We start from the raw sequence: 18,305 nt of genomic DNA, 5'->3' as shown, positions 1-18,305 counted from the left end.
CTTCTAGAGTGTTCACAAGGTTTCTCTATAGCCTTATAAGGAATACTGCCCCGCCCCCTGGTGGCCATGTTTTTCAAGGGACGGGAACCATTTTTGAACTCAACCAACATATCATTTAGACAAACATTTTGACAAAGTTACATGAAGATTGGGCATCAAAGGTGACTTCTACAGTGTTCACAAGGTTTTTCTTTTTTTGACCTAGTGACCTAGTTTTTGACCCAGCATGACCCAGTTTCGAACTCATTCGAGGTATCAATGGGACAAATGTTCTGACCAAGTTTCATGAAGATCGGACAATAAATGTGGCCTCTGGAGTGTTCACAGGGCAAATGTTGACGCTGCACGACGCACAACGCACGACGGACAAAAGGTGATCACAAAAGTTCACCATGAGCACGTTGTGCTAAGGTGAGCTAAAAAAAAATACCACCCCCCTGAGAGCCTTGTTTATAAACAAACATGAACTATTCTCAGACTCAACTTTCTATTATATTTCCAATTAAAAAATCAATAAATCCGTTTTAAAACACAAATCTTTGATAATGTGGGTTATTGTATTAAACAATAAAACCCAGTTTATTTTAGCAGAAATGTGGACCCTTCAAGGGAGAGTATCTTGAGCATACAAGTATGTTGATGAATAAAGAGTTCTCTCAAATTCCTGAGTGAGAGTTACTGCCCATTCTATAGAAAGTCCTGAGATCACTTCCTTTCTGGCATTGGATTCCAAGGCTTAAACCTACAGAAAAAAATGAAATTGAAAAATCTACATTAATCTGCAGACATATTTCTTAGTTATATAACAAAAACATCACAAAATGTCTGGTAGAGGTAAACCAGCAGGAAGGAAGAAGAAAGCTCAGACAAAACTGCCAGAAAATCAGGAAACTAGAGTGTTCATAAGCTTTTTTACTATATAAATATAAGGAAAAAGACCCTCCCGTCAGCCATGTTTTTACCGATCCAAACCATTTTCGAACTCAACTGTCATATCCAGGAAACAAATGTTCTGACCAAATTTCATGAAGATTGGGCAAAAAATGTGTCTTCTAGACTGTTCACATGTTTTCACTATATACATATAGAGAAAACTGCCCCACCCCCTGGCGGTGTTTTTCCACCCATCATGACCATTTTTGAACTTGTCCGAGATATCAACAAAATCTGTGTTTAGAATTTTTTATGATGATTAGGCAAAAAATGTGACTTCTAGTGTTCATAAGCATTTTTACTATATAAATATAAGGAAAATGACCCCCCCTGGCGGCCATGTTCTTTTATCGATCGGAACCATTTTTGAACTCAACCGTCATATCAAGAAAACACATGTTCTGACCAAATTTCATGAAGATTGGACCAAAAATGTGACTATAAACATATAGAGAAAACTGCCCCGCCCCCTGACGGCCATGTTTTTTCACCGATCTGGACCATTTTCGAACTTGTCCGAGATATCAATAAAACCAATGTTTTTACCAAGTTTTATGATGATTGGGCAAAAATTGTGACTTCTAGAGTGTTCACAAGGTTTCTCTATTGCCATATAAGGAATACTGCCCGCCCCCTGGCGGCCATGTTTTTCAAGCGACCGGAACCATTTTTGAACTCAACCAACATATCATTTAGACAAACATTTTGACAAAGTTACATGAAGATTGGGCATCAAATGTGACTTCTACAGTGTTCACAAGGTTTTTCTTTTTTTTTACCTAGTGACCTAGTTTTTGACCCAGCATGACCAAGTTTCGAACTCAGTCGAGGTATCAATCGGACAAATGTTCTGACCAAGTTTCATGAAGATCACACAATAAATGTGGCCTCTGGAGTGTTCACAAGGCAAATGTTGACTGTGCACGACCCACGACAGACAAAAGGCGATCATAAAAACTCAGCATGAGCACGTTGTGCTCAGGTGAGCTAAAATAAAAGATTGTGATAGAGTTTGTGTTGGGTTCTTAAATATGTGGCTTAGTATACCCACAAAATATACAAAAATTACGTCCCACAATTAATAATGATTTCGAAGTGTAGGAAGGTTAAGGAAAACCTGATTGACACGCCTTGGAAAGTGTTAAACCTTTCTGAGTGGTACAACATTCAATTAACTTGTCCCTAATCCATATTAATCCGACATTGACTGAAACTCTTATTATAGACTCAAAATAACCCAGAAAATAGGTCAACTTGATATAAGCTGCGTCATGGGAAAATGGGTTGTATGCCATATGGGGCAAGCTTAGATTCGTTCCTACCCGCTAATTGGCCAAGTCTGGCACTCTATTCTTTTCTCATTTAGATATGTATTTTCATGCATATGTAGTCCCACAGAAAGTTATATTTCATTTAAGACCTTTCTTACTACATTCAAGTTTTTTGGTTTTCATCTACAAACCATAGATACTGATGAGCAGCAAACAGCATTAAACCTGAACAGACTGGAAGTTACTTGTTTTATGCTGTTTTCACATAGCCATTTTTACTTTGCCTCTGAGTTGGAAAGGGCTATAAAGTCATTCAAGTTTCATGGCATAATTAGTGGACAGGTAAGCTCTTCACAACACCCCGCAAATGAGCAGGCTGGTTTGGAGCTACGATCGCAGCGACAAGCAGAAGACCCATTTTTGCATGACATGGCTCGTATGACATTATGAGCAGAGAAAGTGTAAAACACCTTCTGGTGAGTCAGTACCATCATTGGTTGGATTCAAATCTGTGGCTCTCTCCACAAATACTGGCTCTGCAGGATCTTGGACCAGTCCACTGTCACCAAATGCAGGTTGGTCAGCATCCTGACTGGTCTCCAAATGAAGGTGGGCCGGTTCAATTATCTCCCAGTCCGGTAAGACTGGTTCTGACCTCTCACTCTTCAATCTCCCTACCAAGCCCTCTTGCCTCAGAGTAGCCTTGAAGAAAAGAAAAGGTAAACTTGAAGAAAGAGACAAACTTGCAAGTGACATAATACAATACAATAAGGTCTTAACAAAAAATGTTTTTTTCTAGTTACATGCTTAAAAAAATATGGGTTGGTCTAAATTGTTTTTATTCTTTATTTGTTTACTTTTTTTAGAAAAATAATTAATTAACCTTAGTAATAAAAGAATGTATAGAATGTATGTCTCTTTTTGTTGGGAAACATAATAAAACAACACAGCTAAGTTGCAGATCCATTACTTCACAAATAATGACAGTCTAATATACTGGTAATCTGCTGTTAATTTTGTTCTTTCACACACCTATTTTTTTCTATTATTAGACTATCATAACTCAATCAAGTTTTGTTCATCACAATCCCACTTGTATTGTTTAACAAACAATAACCTGACTTGCTAACATTGTGTGTCTCAGCCTTGACAACGTCCTACCATTCCATTTGATGTAAAATTGACAAGAAGCCATTTGCCAATATTGGGGAATTTTGTGACAAAAGTGATAAATATCAAGCTTGGTTTTATAAAACTAGTTTGAATTATTTACAAAAATACCCATAACTGTGTCAATTTCGGTCAGAAGCTTGTCCTCTTTATTTCAAAATAAGGCTAACATTGAATGAATTTTAAGGAAATAATAGAGGAACAATATATACCTTTTGAGCTCATGAATTCGGTCAAATTTTGGCCCCCAATCGGCCTTAAAAATCACTAATAGTATATGATATTTAAAAATAATTATAAGTTATTTCCCTCTTTATGTAAAAAATATTGATTTCAAGAATTACAAAAAGCACTACATTGAGACAATTCTCATCCTAATGTTCGGAAACTTCAGAGTCTGCCGTTAAAATAAAGGATTGGTTTTGTGTCAGGAAACATTTGGTTAGGCCTTAGTTTCATGAACAGTCGCCAGAGGTTGATTTCTATGTGTTGTTCCTCTTTATTTCAGGGTGTCATTTAGTTTAATATCTTATATAAATATGTCTTTGATGGACTTAATCAGTGAGAGTGTATGTATTCAGTTAGGTAAGCAGAAACTTGGTGTGTTTTTTTAGCATTTCTTAGCATCCACAATTCAAACAGGCCAAAAATAGATATGACCTTATTGATATATTGACAGTTCACGTGTTTTAAGTACCATATGCATTTTTTTACATAACAAAGTATATGAAGAACTCATTTTATACCAAGCATTTATGTAACAAAACTTTAACCAACAGCATAAAAACATGGCCACATTTTACAAGATACATTCATACACTACATGTAGTTAAACTAGTTGAATGAACCCATAAAAACAGGTCACATTTTAGACGATACATTTATACACTAGTTAAACTTGTTGAATACCAAAGTGAGGGAATAGTGCTTAGATATTTTAACTCTTTACCACTTAGATATGTATTTTCACACATTTGTAGTCTATTAGAAAGTTAAATTGAATTTAAGATCTTTCTTCCTAGATTCAAGTTTTTAAGGCTTCATTTTCAACCCTTAGACACTGATGAGCAGCAAACAGCTTAAAACCTGAACAGTCTGCGAGTAACTCGCAGACTGGTGTGGTTTTATGCTGTTTGCACAAAGCCCTTTTCACTTTTCTTCTAAGTAAAAAAGGGTTAAAGGGCTTATGCAAAATTTGAGAGATGAGGGCTATAACATTTTAAAGGGATTTCGCATGTGTGTAATATGAGAGCTATAACATTTAAAATGGCTTCTGCAAATGTGAAAGACATTAATAGACATGTAAGTCTGATGTTTGTTAACAACAATGCAAACAGAGTTTGTTATTATACAGACTTCAAATACTAGTAACACACAGACATTTCTTGTAAAAATATGTAGCAAGTTGATAAAAATGTTGCTACTAGACCCGTTCAAATAGTGTATATTAACAATCATGATGTTACAGAACTTCTAAGTTTAAAGTTATAGGGGTTATAGAATGTCAAAGTTTAAAAAGGGGCTTAGTATTTATAATTTTTACAAAGAAATTTAAAAATGGCACAACTTAATATCATATGGAACAATGACTGCAAGTATGAATGTTGTACATACAAAAGTATAGGAGAACACCTTCAGACAAGATTGTGTCTATGGAATGAATGACCGACACAGACAGACAGACAGACAGACAGACAGACAGACAGACAGACAGACAGACAGACAGACAGACAGACAGACAGACAGACAGACAGACTAATGTACAGACTAATGTCCACACTGATTCCAATATACCCTACTTTTCTTTAAATGGGTGGGGGGTGGTATACAATAAAACTTTATAAAAAGAAGTATATATTTGACCTTAAAGCTACACAAATATTCTTCAAAGGAAGGGAATTTATAAAAACTTCTCTGCTATCATGATCCTAGACTTTGTGAAAAACAAAGCAGCCATTTTTTGTTTGTCCGTCATAATAACAATTTGTGAAACAAAAGCACTAAGGTTGTGAACAGACAGAGGTCTTAAGGTGCTACCATATGAGCCCATATTCTGAGAAAACTAGGCTTAATGTATGTGCATAAAGTTTTATCCCAGATTAGACTGTGCATATCGGGGAAATGGAGACTCTAGGAGGACACCTTAACATTCATGCATTTAGCCCTGTTTTCAAAGAGCAAGGCTCAAATATCTCATAAAGAACTGTTTTTAAGAAATAATAAAAAGGAGAGCGCATTTTATTAATTTAGATATTTGTGTAGAATTTAAACAGTTTCAGGTTTGTAAAGATGATCAGTTTACATTACCCCCCTCTTTTTCGGGGGACGCTTAATGAATCATGGCAGATGACAAGTGGTGAATGCACTTAAATATCCCTTTCCCACTTAGAAGCTAAGTGAAAATGACTATGTGCAAACAGCATAAGACCAGAACAGCTTGCAAGTAACTCGCAGTCAGTTCAGGGTTTATGCTGTTTGCTGCTCATCAGTATCTAAGGGTTGGAACTGAAACCTTTCAAACTTGGATCTTGTAAGAAAGGCCTTTAATTAACTTTCTAAGGACAAATGTGTCAAAATACGTTTCTAAGTGGTAAAAGGTAAACTTTCCAAATGCCATCAATATCAAAAAATGATAATAGCCTAAAAATTATTCTGACCAATATCCTCAGAAAGAAGTTAAACCCTTCTAAATAAAAAATGATAGCCTTCAGGCGTATAAAAGACACAAGAAAGAGTCAAGAGAAGTGAAGTATTTTATTAAAGTTTATTTCCTGGGTAGAACCAGTATTTGGGGTCTTTGGAAAAGACACGGAGAACTTTCTCAGAGTTGGGGTTGATCCCAGAAAATATTATGTGCGACAAAAGGAAGTTAAACTGAAAAATCCTGCTTGTACAATCCAGGACTTAGACATTTATTTAACTGTTTTTAATTTTGATCTTAAAAGCCATAACAATCCCATTCAAACAAATCAAAATTGAGATCAACTAAGCTAGCCATGCCACACAACTTGTTTTTAAACTATTTTATTTTGGTGCTACAACACGTAAGATACCAATCAAATTATAAATGGAGCTTTATCACAAACAAGATTCATACACATCAAACTGTTTGGTCAGCTGTATTGAATTAACTACTCAATAGCTCCAACAACACTAGCTATGTTCAGTTTAAAAATCCTTTAAAATACGAGAGCATATGATTTGTATGTAGTCTACATTAACAATATATTTCCAGTAAAACAAATAAGGAACAGAATCAAATCTGAATAGCGTTTTATTTTTTGCAATTATTAGCCAAAGTTGACTTTATGTGGTCACTGTGTATTTACCATTTACCTCAACCATGTGACATTCTCACGAGAACATGTATTTTTTTGTTGTACATTTTTCATTCTATGAAACAATGTATGTTTTGTAAGTACTTTAAACGCATGCTGTTAATGTATGCATATGTTGATGACGATGAGTTGTATATGCTAAAGTTAAAATAAAATATTCTGTTCTGCTCTGTTTTATATTCAAGGGCAAATAACTCTACAAACTTGTAACTTTTATATGCAGACAGAGGGACTGAGAGAGAGACTGATCGATGGACAGAGTGATGCCAATATACCCAATTCCTGCAGGAGAACAATGATATGAGCCTCAATCTGGGGAAACAGGGCTTAATGCATGTGCCTAAAGTGTCCTATTAGACTAGCCTGTACAGTCCACACAGGTAAATCAGGGACAACACTTTTCGCCTTAAGTGGATTTTCGAGTAGAAAAGACTTCTTTTTAACAAAATTAACGTCATAAATACCTGAAAGTGTCGTCCCTCATTAGTCTGTGCGGACTGCATACACTCATCTGGGACGACATTTTACGCACATGCATTGAGTCCAATTTTACCAGAACACAGCTCTTGTAATTTTTACCATCATGAGGTTCCTCTCTGCTTCAACGGCCCTCAGTTGTTGCTGTAGCCCTTCCAGCTGTCGGGTGTAGTGCTGCTCTGTTGTAGTCAGCTGTTCTGTGAGGCGTGACTTCTCACGGGCAGAGTTACGCTCCAACTGACGAAGGGAGACCACTGCAAGGCAGAGAGTGACAGATATATAACATAGAAAAATGATAGCAATGATCAATGTCAGTCATAGAACAATGACAGCAATGATCAATGTCAGTCAAGAAACAATGACAGCCATGAAACAATCAGTCATGGAACAATGACAGCAATGATCAATGTCAGTCAAGAAACAATGACAGCCATGAAACAATCAGTCATAGAACAATGACAGCAATGATCAATGTCAGTCAAGAAACAATGACAGCCATGAAACAATCAGTCATGGAACAATAACAGCAATGATCAATGTCAGTCAAGAAACAATGACAGCCATGAAACAATCAGTCATGGAACAATAACAGCAATGATCAATGTCAGTCAAGAAACAATGACAGCCATGAAACAATCAGTCATGGAACAATAACAGCAATGATCAATGTCAGTCAAGAAACAATGACAGCCATGAAACAATCAGTCATGGAACAATAACAGCAATGATCAATGTCAGTCAAGAAACAATGACAGCCATGAAACAATCAGTCATAGAACAATGACAGCAATGATCAATGTCAGTCAAGAAACAATGACAGCCATGAAACAATCAGTCATGGAACAATGACAGCAATGATCAATGTCAGTCAAGAAACAATGACAGCCATGAAACAATCAGTCATGGAACAATAACAGCAAGAGATATTGGACAGTCAAAGATCAATGACAGTTTTGGGATCAATAACAAATAAATTATTTATTAAGTAATAAAACCATGGGAACAAAAAAACCAAGAGCTACAGGGCCATAATGGCTCAAGATTGTATAATGCTCACCTGAAATCTGGCTCTGATAAAGGGCTTACATGGAATGGGATAAATGTTTCATTGATAACGATAAGTAGGCAACCTACAAACAAGCCTCTTAGGTTTTACCAGCTGTCATGAGACATGTTGTAGTGCTTATGAATAATACCCCTTTAGCACAGTACAAGTTTAGTTCAGTCAATCTAAAAATTATTACTTTTTCTTCAAATAAAAACAATGTTTTAACAATATTTATGTTTTGTCTGGTGCAATGTCTTAACCAAACTTTGTCATGTGTTGTACTGGTAATTGTGTGTGTTTTAACATGATGCTAATTAAGCAAGGTATAGAACACTAGAATAGCACATGGTGAGTCATTCACATTTTCAGTCACAGTATCCTAATTCATTTTGTACCTAATATTATTTGCGATGCATTATTTGCTGTTATTATCCATTTTTAGTTAAAAGAATACAAAGGACAGTAAATAACAAGAGATGTGTTTGTCAGAAACACAATGCCCCCTACTGCGCCGCATTGAAATAAAATTTCTATTTATCATTTGGCAGGTATAAAAATCATCTCCCTTTAAAGGTTATTACTTCCCTTGAATTTTGTCCAATCCAACTGGGGGGAGGGGGGAGGTTGGGGGTGGGGGGGGGGGGGGGGTCTGACCATGTCAGACATCAGGCCTGTGGTTTAAAAGAGATCAAAGCCAGAGTTTTTTTTCTTTCAAAGCCAGAGTTGATCATGTATCTATGGACATAAGTCCACAGGTATATAATGAACATCAAAGAAATTATAATTATATCATTTAAAAAAAAAATTATTGAAAAATCAATCATTTGGGTTTTAAATAATCAAAATAATAAATCTGTACAGTAACTGTGAAAAGAACTTCAATTCTTGGTAAGGAAATATATAATATGAGATTTATAATTATATAAATTACTTCCCTTGAAAATAATTGGCTGTAACAAATGTCTATTTTTAGTAGCAAATAATTAAAAGCCACTACCGTGACTGTAGATTCACCACTCAAAATGTGCAGCTCCATGAGATACACATGTTCAATATTGAATAATTTTCTCCCTTTTTAAAGCTTATTACTTCCCTTAAATCTGTATTTTTTACCGTAGACCGTAAAGGATGACCTTGACCTTTTAGCACAATGTGTTTGTCAGAAACACAATGCCGCCTACTGCGCCGCTTTGATCTATTTAACAAAAATATATACGTGGGCAGGTCAGATAACTATGTCCATTTAAAGCTTATTACTTCCCTTGACTTTGTTTTTTCGACCCTAGACCTTGAAGGATGATGTAAACCTTGAAATTTTACCACTCAAAATGTGCAGCTCCATGAGATACACATGCATGCCAAATATCAAGGTGCTATCTTCAATATTTAAAAAGTAATGGCCAATGTTAAAGTTTTTTCGGACGGACGGACAGACTGACATACTGACTGACGGACAGTTCAACTGCTATATGCCACCCTACTGGGGGCATAAAAACAAGGAATAAGCTATTAAACCTCCAAGTAATTATGTCACATTAATGTTTTTTTGGGTTTATTTCAGCTCATTGAAAATTTAAACATTATACTGCATTCAATAAACAGATATGCCCCCAATGGAAACCTTGTCAGTATTAGTTAATTTGACCATTAAAATTAGTTATTTGCAAAATAAGGTAAATTTCATGTTTTAAATAAGTTCAGGTGATGTGGGTTTGTTGAGAGTACATCCACACAAGTAACCCAGCTTTGCTGAAGCCGTATTGATTTTTTACCAAACACATAATAAGGGTTTCACCAAAAATTTGAACCTTTGGAGCTACTCTAAGTCCATAAAGGTTGATGTTAAAGACAAAACTAGGTCAGGTAATGAAGATGTGTAAACATCAACCAAACTAGTATCAAAGATTTGAAGCAAGCGGTATTGATGTTAGACGACAAACATCATTTTCGAATAACCAAGACTTTAGACTTTCTGAATTAGTCCAAAAGTAGGTCAACAAACTTTGGACCTTCTGAATTAGTCCAAAAGTAGGGCAACAGACTTTGGACCTTCTGAATCAGTCCATAAGAAGGTCAACAGACTTTAGACATTCTGAATTAGTCCAAAAGTAGGGCAACAGACTTTGGACCTTCTGAATTAGTCCAAAAGTAGGTCAACAGACTTTGGACCTTCTGAATTAGTCCAAAAGTAGGGCAGCAGACTTTGGACATTCTTAATTAGTCCAAAAGTAGCTCAGCATACTTTTGACATTCTGAATTAGTCTAAAAGTAGGTCAACAGACTTTGGACCTTCTGAATTAGTCCAAAAATTGGTCAGAAAGGTCAGAATGAGGTCAGATAATGTGGTCCAGTTGATAGTGTTCAAAAACAATATTTCTTTAAATACCACAGATTTGTAGGTAGAATCATTAACGTTACACATCGTTTACAAACAAAGAAACTGCTAAGCGGACGGGCAAATTGCTATATGCTTCTGAAGATGCTGAGGGAATAAAAAAGAGCTGTCAGAGGACAGCGTGCTCGACTATTCGAGTGCTTGACAGTATAACGTAAACCATCATGGGGAAATTGTTCATATTCAATAATTTATTAGACGATCTTTCAAAAATAAAAAAAGGAAAAAAAAATAATTGTGTGTGGGGGGGGGGGAGGGGGGTGTAGGGGTGGGGGGAGAGGGGGGTATAATGTGGGGTGTGGTAATTTATTAGATGATGTTTACAAAAAAAAAAAAATTTGGTGGGGGTAGGGGGGGGGGGGGTGGGGTGAGAGGGGGGTATAATGTGGGGTGTGGTAATTTATTAGATGATGTTTAGAAAAAAAAACTTTTTTGGGGGGGGGTGGGGGATGAGAGGGGGTATAATGTGGGGTGGAGTTATTTATTTGATGATGTTTAAAAAAAAAAAAATTGGGGGGGGGGGGTGGGTGGGGGGGGGTAGAGGGGTGAGAGGGGGGTATAATTTGGGGTGTAGTAATTTATAAGATGATGTTAAAAAAAAAAATTGGGGGGGGAGTGAGGTTGGGGGGGGGCATTCTGGTAGGAGCTTGGGGTATTGTTTGGGTGGAATCCATTGTGGTATTCAGGTAAGTGTTGTTTTGTCAAAGTAATTATAAAATGTGATCATAAATAAAGAAGTTATGGCAATTTAAGCAAAATGTTCCATTATCTAAGTGTAAAAGGGGCCATAATTATGTCAAAATGCTTGATACAGTGGTCTGCTCTTATTTATAAGTTGGGGTCATGTTGGTAAACAAGTATGCAACATATAAAAACATTTGCTGCATATTCTAAGTGGAAAAGGGGCCATAATTATGACAAAATGCTTGATAGAGTTGTCTGCTCTTGTTTATAGGTTGGGGTCATGTTCGTAAACAAGTATGCAAAATATGAAAGCAATATGTCAAGGGACAAAGAAAATATTTGAGGTAGTATGAAAACTTTAACATTTGCACCCTAACGCTGACAAAGACGCCGACGCCGGGGTGAGTAGGATAGCTCCACTATATATATTTCATATATAATAGTCGAGCTAAAAACAACGTTCCTTCAATGACAGTGATCGATTCAATGTTAATTCATGTTAACCATATGTAAACCAAACTGTACAACAAATCACTCATACCTTTTAGTGTGCAATTCAATGTTCAACAAATTGAATGTAAATGATCTGCTGTAATAAACTCTACAACTGATCACTCCTACCTGCTTTAGTGTGCTCGCGTTTTGCGTCATTGAGCTGTCTGTCGAGGTCTGCCAGTCTGTCTGCTGACTGGTTCTCCACTTCCTCCCTCTGAGCCTCTAACACTGGAAATACATGGGAACCAGACTAAACCATGTGAGTCTCACTCTGGGAAAACAGGGCTTAAAGCATGTGCAGTGTGCACAGGCTAATCAGGGAAACACTTCGCATTACCTGGATTTTTGCTAACAAAAGGCTTCCTTTTAATGAAAAATACGTTAAAAATGAAAGTGTGTCATCCTTGATAGCCTGTGTGGATTGCACAGACTGATCTGATATATTGGCTTAGCAAGCAGACTAAAATAAATGAGTAGAAACCTTATCTTTTTAAGTTATAGTGACCTGAAAAGTCTTCAATACAATCCCAGAGGTCTTCATGCATGCTTGCTGTTATAAACCTGGTTAATAATTTAATAGTCAATGATGGCACATTGACATCAACTAAACCATGAGAAATGCTACTGCAACCTCCAAAAAGACTATCTTGGCTACTTTAAGGAACTTAAAAAAAGTAATTGAAACATTGAACAAGATATGTGTTTGTCAGAAACACTATGTCCCCTACTGCGCCGCTTTGAAGCTATATATTTGACCTTTGACCTTGAAGGATGATGTAAACCTTGAAATTTTACCACTCAAAATGTGCAGCTCCATGAGATACACATGCATGCCAAATATCAAGTTGCTATCTTCAATATTGCAAAAGTTACGGCAAAATGTTAAAGTTGGGACAAACAAGCACACAAACCAACCAACCAACCAACAGACAGGGCAAAAACAATATGTCCCCCACTATAGTAATAGCAAATGCAAAACTTCTTCCTTCAATATGAATGGAAGACTATTTGTTAAAGATAAATGTCAAACAATTTCTTAAAGATGAAAGCCAAGCTATTTGTTAAAGATAAATGTTAAACTATTTGTTAAAGATTAATGGAAAACAATTTGTTAAAGATGAGTGTCAAACTATTTGTTAAAAATGAATGTCAAACTATTTGTTAAAGAGGAGTGTCAAACTATTTGTTAAAGGATGAATGCCAAACTATTTGTTAAAGATGAATGTCAAACTATTTGTTAAAGACAAATGTCAAACTATTTGTTAAAGACAAATGTCAAACTATTTGTTAAAGACAAATGTCAAACTATTTGTTAAAGACAAATGTCAAACTATTTGTTAAAGACAAATGTCAAACTATTTGTTAAAGACAAATGTCAAACTATTTGTTAAAGGATGAATGGAAAAATATTTGTTGAAGATGAATGTCAAACTATTTGTTAAAGATGAATGTCAAACTATTTGTTTAAGACAAATGTCAAACTATTTGTTAAAGACAAATGTCAAACTATTTGTTATAGAATGAATGTAAAACTATTTGTTATAGAATGAATGTAAAACTATTTGTTATAGAATGAATGGAAAACTATTTGTAAAAGATGAATGGAAAACTATTTGTTAAAGATGAATGTGGAACTAGTTGTTAAAGATGAATGTCAAACTATTTGTTAAAGATGAATGTCAAACTATTTGTTGAAGATGAATGTCATTACAGGAGCGTCAATTTTCCAAAATTTAAAATCCGTAAAATTAGGCCAAGGTCTGGGGCCGCAGGTCCCCAACGTAAATAAAGGGCAGAGCTCTTCCCCCAAGCCATAGCTTATTGTACTTTTTTATAGTCTTTCTAGTTGCAATTTGAGGTAAAACAATGCCGATTATTATATATAAGACCATCCATAACCCCGGATGTGTATTCCTCATTTTTTTTTTTATAAAGAACATCAAAAATAAATTTTAATCGACCAAAACTACCATATCTGAAAACAGGCAAAAAAATAAATAACTGTTTTGCGAATGAAGTAAAATATCCTTATTGTTTACTGCATAAAATGAAAACCAGTTACCTAGCAAATGCGTAATCAATACATAATTTGGTTAACATATTGCTTTACAATATGTTATTGCAGTGATATACTGGATTGAGTATTTAAAATACTGCAAGATGGCGGACATTTGCTTTGTTTTGTTGACTCCACTATCAAGATTTTCCCCATACCCCCCCCCCCCCCCCCCCCCCCCCCCCCCCCCCGCCCCTGTTAAAAACCCAATCGGATTTATATTGATCTAAAAATGGACTCTGGATGGTTCAAATCTAGATTTGCGGAATAATCTGGACAATTGACACCCTTGTGTAAAACTATTTGTTGAAGAGCCCATACTACCCCAACATTATATTTGTACCTTGCTGTAAGTGGGTCTCCTGTCTGGCCAGTGTTTCCTTCAGTTCCTCTATGTTCTGGTTGGCAAACTCCAGGTCGGCATGGCAACACTCCAGCTCCTCAACCAGCTCTGATAGCTTCTACAAACACACTAACTTGCATTAGTACATGAGCCACTATCTGGGAAAACTGGGCTTACGGCATGTTTGTAAAGTGTCATCCCAAATAAGCCAGTGACGGATGACACTTTCCGCCTAGACTGGATTTTTTAGAGTTCTTCCTGATTAAACCAAATTCAATGTAAAAAGAATAAGTCTCAAGTATATCTATAAAATCTAATTCAATCAACCTAAAACAGCGTAAAAAACACAATACCTGTTACTATCGATATCAATTTTGCGTGTTGTTTGTGGATAAATGCTCAAAACAAAAACTCATAAAAAACGTTATCAACACGAAAGCCGAAGTTTTGAATTAACAATTTGATCTATCTCATGGATATTCTGCAGAAAGTTGGTGTATTACGATTGGTTGAAAAGACACAAGATCTATTTCATGGTGGATTCTGGAGATAATCGGTAGCGTATTTTCGAATTCAGAATACTCGGCTTTTTTTCGTTGTGAAAACTTACACATTTTCACAAACCATTGACATGTTTGAAACTTTGAATTAATACCATTATTATGCGAGCACACCACACCACGTAAGTTTTTTAATTTGCGCATTGCTAATATTACCGATTAAAGCGGCGCCTGGATTCCAGGCGGGAGACTTGACATGAAATATACCGCATCCTGTTGCATTTCCCAGCAACTGGGAAATGGATAATTGCTAATAGTTTAAAAGAAACTTCCTTTAAAGAGAAATAATTCCATAAACCCAGAACATGTCATTGCTGATAAGCCTGTGCAGTCTTCACAGGCTTATCTAGAAATACACTTTACGAAACATGCATTAAGCCCAGTTTTCCCAGAATATAGTGCATTATATGATTTCCTCACTGTTGTTTTTTAAACAAATAGCAAAATATCACACAAACATCACACACTATATTTCACAAATATGACAAAATCCACAGACAAGAGATTACATAATGCTCTCCCTTTGCCTCTTTGCAACTTCTATGCTGTTTAACCTTTAATAGTCACAGGTGAACATAATGCATCATCCCATAACAATTCCTTGTTAAAATCACACATTTAATTTTTGTTTAAACATGTCCTTCATGCTGCACAGTTCTTTTTCTATTTAACAAATGTGTTGTATCTATTTACCCAAAACAATAAAGCATCACACCATTTTAATTTGATTTTTATTTGCATACTTTCAATTCCATATATCTTTTTTTTAAGTCTGCAAAGTACTTACACGTGTACTTGACTTTCACCAACATTTTCATTAGTGACAAGGTTAAACCGCACCTGATAACAGTAACAATCCACCATACTCCCTCACCTCTGATTTTTCTTTCACCAGTGACTCCAGGTCCTGATTGGCTAGAGATACAGTCTGGAGCTCCTCGGCAACTAGAATGAATATCAAGAACCATAATGCATCAACAGTAAAAGACAACTAAAGCTTGTCACCATAGTGATGAACCCTCCCCTAACACTGCATGTAGCAATATGTAGCAAGTCGTAACAATCAAAATTTAGATCCAGGGCGGGGCCAGTTTTTATCTCGGGGATATTATTTGAACAAAATTTGAAGGGAGCCTCTGTGCAAAATATCAAAACATAAAGCCACAAACAGCCCTCTCACAGCGCATGTAAAAATATGCAATAAGTCATAAGAATGAAAATTGGAACTGGGGCATGGCCAGTTTTGAATTTGGGTAGAAAGTTGGAAGAGAAATGAAATTCATGGTTACATACAACATATTTTGTAGTTTCCTCTGTGGTTTAAGAGGAAAAGATTTTAAAACAATTCATTTTGCTTTAGATGTGTATATTAACTATTTAAAACAAGAGATGTGTTGGTCAGAAACACAATGCCCCCTTCTGCGCCGCTTTGATACATGTTTTTTTTAACTTTGACCTTGAAGGATGACCTTGACCTTTCACCACTCAAAATGTGCAGCTCCATAAGATACACATGCATGCCGAATAGATGTGTATATTAACTATTTAAAACAAGAGATGTGTTGGTCAGAAACACAATGCCCCCTTCTGCGCCGCTTTGATACATGTTTTTTTTAACTTTGACCTTGAAGGATGACCTTGACCTTTCACCACTCAAAATGTGCAGCTCCATAAGATACACATGCATGCCGAATATCAAGTTGCTATGTGAAGGGACATAGAAGTAATGAGCATTTTTCGAAACCTAAACGCTAAACCATAATGCAAAGTGTGACGGAAGGACGGACAGACGGACGGAAGGTCAGATCACTATATGCCCTCCTTCGGGGGCACAAAAATGGGGTGGCTTTTTTTTAACAAAACATCCTGATTTGATGAAACAAATATATACAAATGTAACTAAATACATAATGTCTATTGAAACAATAAAAATAGTACAGAAATTGAAAAAAAGTGCATAACTTTTTTTATATCATATGACGCTAAAAATCACAAATGAACTGCCTCATTTCATAAGGAACAATCCAAGCATGTTTTAAGTGTTCTACATAAAAAACAAAAGGAAAACCTATTTGGACAAATAAATGTCTTCCGACAGATATACATACAGTCTGCTGATCATTCTTCCTTACCAGTACAAGATTTTTTTTTACTTGTATTACATTATTCTACATTTGTTTTTGTTATAAGTGATTTGTTCATATGTAAACATGTCTCAATGTACTAATTACCAATGTAGTTTTGTTATGATAGACAGCAGAATATTATCTATTATCAGCAATAGAAAGCTGTGATTTTCTTCAAATACCTGAGCCCTCATATTCACACTTTAATCATACCCTGCTGAGCACAAACATGTTTATTCAAATAATGTTGTCATATACATAGAAACTTAATTGATTTGTCTTTAGTTGGTTCTTGAGTTCAGTTTCTGTCAAATTCAAACTGAACCTGAGGAGAAATAGCTGTAAAAATCTTCAACAAGGAGAGCTGAACTGGGGGCTTTACTCCCTGGACATAGAAAGTCACACAGCAGAAACTTAACTTGATCATCTTTGACTTTGAATTGTTAACTGCACATTTTTCCAGGAGAGTGGGAGTTATATGTGACACATTGTCTGGTCATGGGTAAGAATTCTCCACAATAATCCTCCCAGGAATGACAGGGACAGAGTGAAATTATAAGTGAAATAACCCATTAAAAACCCCACTACCAACCAACAGATCCAGCCAACTACAACACTACTGTATGCCCTTGGAAAAAAAATTAATTAAATTAAATTAAAATTCAGCTAAAGCTTAAACCGTTTTTTAATGACCTATTTTAAGTGACAGAACACTGAAAATAAGGAGAAATCATCAAAACTTAACCCTTTCCAACTCAGAAGCCAAGTGAAATTGAGTAACTCACAATCTGTTCAGGTTTTATGCTGTTTGCTTATCATCAGTATCTTAGGGTTGGAAATAAAGCTTTTAATACTTGAATCTAGTACAAAAGGTCTTCAATTAAATTTGATTTTCTAAGGGACTACAAACACATCAAAGTGTGTATCTGAGAGGAAAAGAGTTAAGACTACTTGATAGCCTGGTTGCTGTCCTCACCCTCTGATCTGATGGCGGCGACCTTGCTGTCCCAGGTGGTTGAGTCCTGTTTGATCTGCGCCGCCAGTCGGTCCCTTTCCCTCGTTACCCGCCCTAGTTCCTCCCGCAGTAACCCCACCTCATGACTGCTGACAGATATATGAGACATGATATGGATAACTGGGCCCTAATGCATGTGCATAAATCGTTGTCCCATATTAGCTCTGCACAGGCTAATCAGGGACTATACTTTCCACCTTCACTGGATTTTTGTTAAAAGGAGACTTCCTTTATATAAAAAATTACAAAAAGGCTGAAAGTGTTTCCCTGATAAGCCTGTGCAATTTCACAAGACAATCTGGACAACAATTTCCGCAAATGATATAAGTCTAGTTTTCCCAAAACACAGCTCAAAACTTGGAGTTGAATGTAACCTTATGTTACCATGTTGAAT

At 36.0% G+C, this 18,305-nt stretch overlaps 1 protein-coding gene across 4 annotated transcripts in view; it reads right to left on the bottom strand.

Annotated features, from left to right (window-relative positions):
• The window catches only part of LOC127850315 (coiled-coil alpha-helical rod protein 1-like), a 68,741-nt gene that overhangs the window by 3,416 nt on the left and 47,020 nt on the right, over positions 1-18,305 (bottom strand). For 2 of the 4 annotated variants that reach the window (XM_052383272.1, XM_052383273.1), the window contains exons 15-20: positions 17,873-18,000; positions 15,645-15,715; positions 14,211-14,328; positions 11,938-12,039; positions 7,292-7,443; positions 2,675-2,906 (exon numbers count right to left, since the gene is read on the bottom strand). In XM_052383272.1, the coding sequence (XP_052239232.1) occupies positions 2,675-2,906; positions 7,292-7,443; positions 11,938-12,039; positions 14,211-14,328; positions 15,645-15,715; positions 17,873-18,000 (803 nt within the window). The remainder of the gene's footprint in view (positions 1-2,674; positions 2,907-7,291; positions 7,444-11,937; positions 12,040-14,210; positions 14,329-15,644; positions 15,716-17,872; positions 18,001-18,305) is intronic. The other 2 variants (XM_052383276.1, XM_052383274.1) reach the window with 2 other exon arrangements.

The sequence above is a fragment of the Dreissena polymorpha genome, chromosome 11 (assembly GCF_020536995.1).
Source record: "Dreissena polymorpha isolate Duluth1 chromosome 11, UMN_Dpol_1.0, whole genome shotgun sequence".
Taxonomy (NCBI): domain Eukaryota; kingdom Metazoa; phylum Mollusca; class Bivalvia; order Myida; family Dreissenidae; genus Dreissena; species Dreissena polymorpha.
Note: the sequence above shows the minus strand (reverse complement) of the source record. Positions and strands in the feature narration are given on the sequence as shown.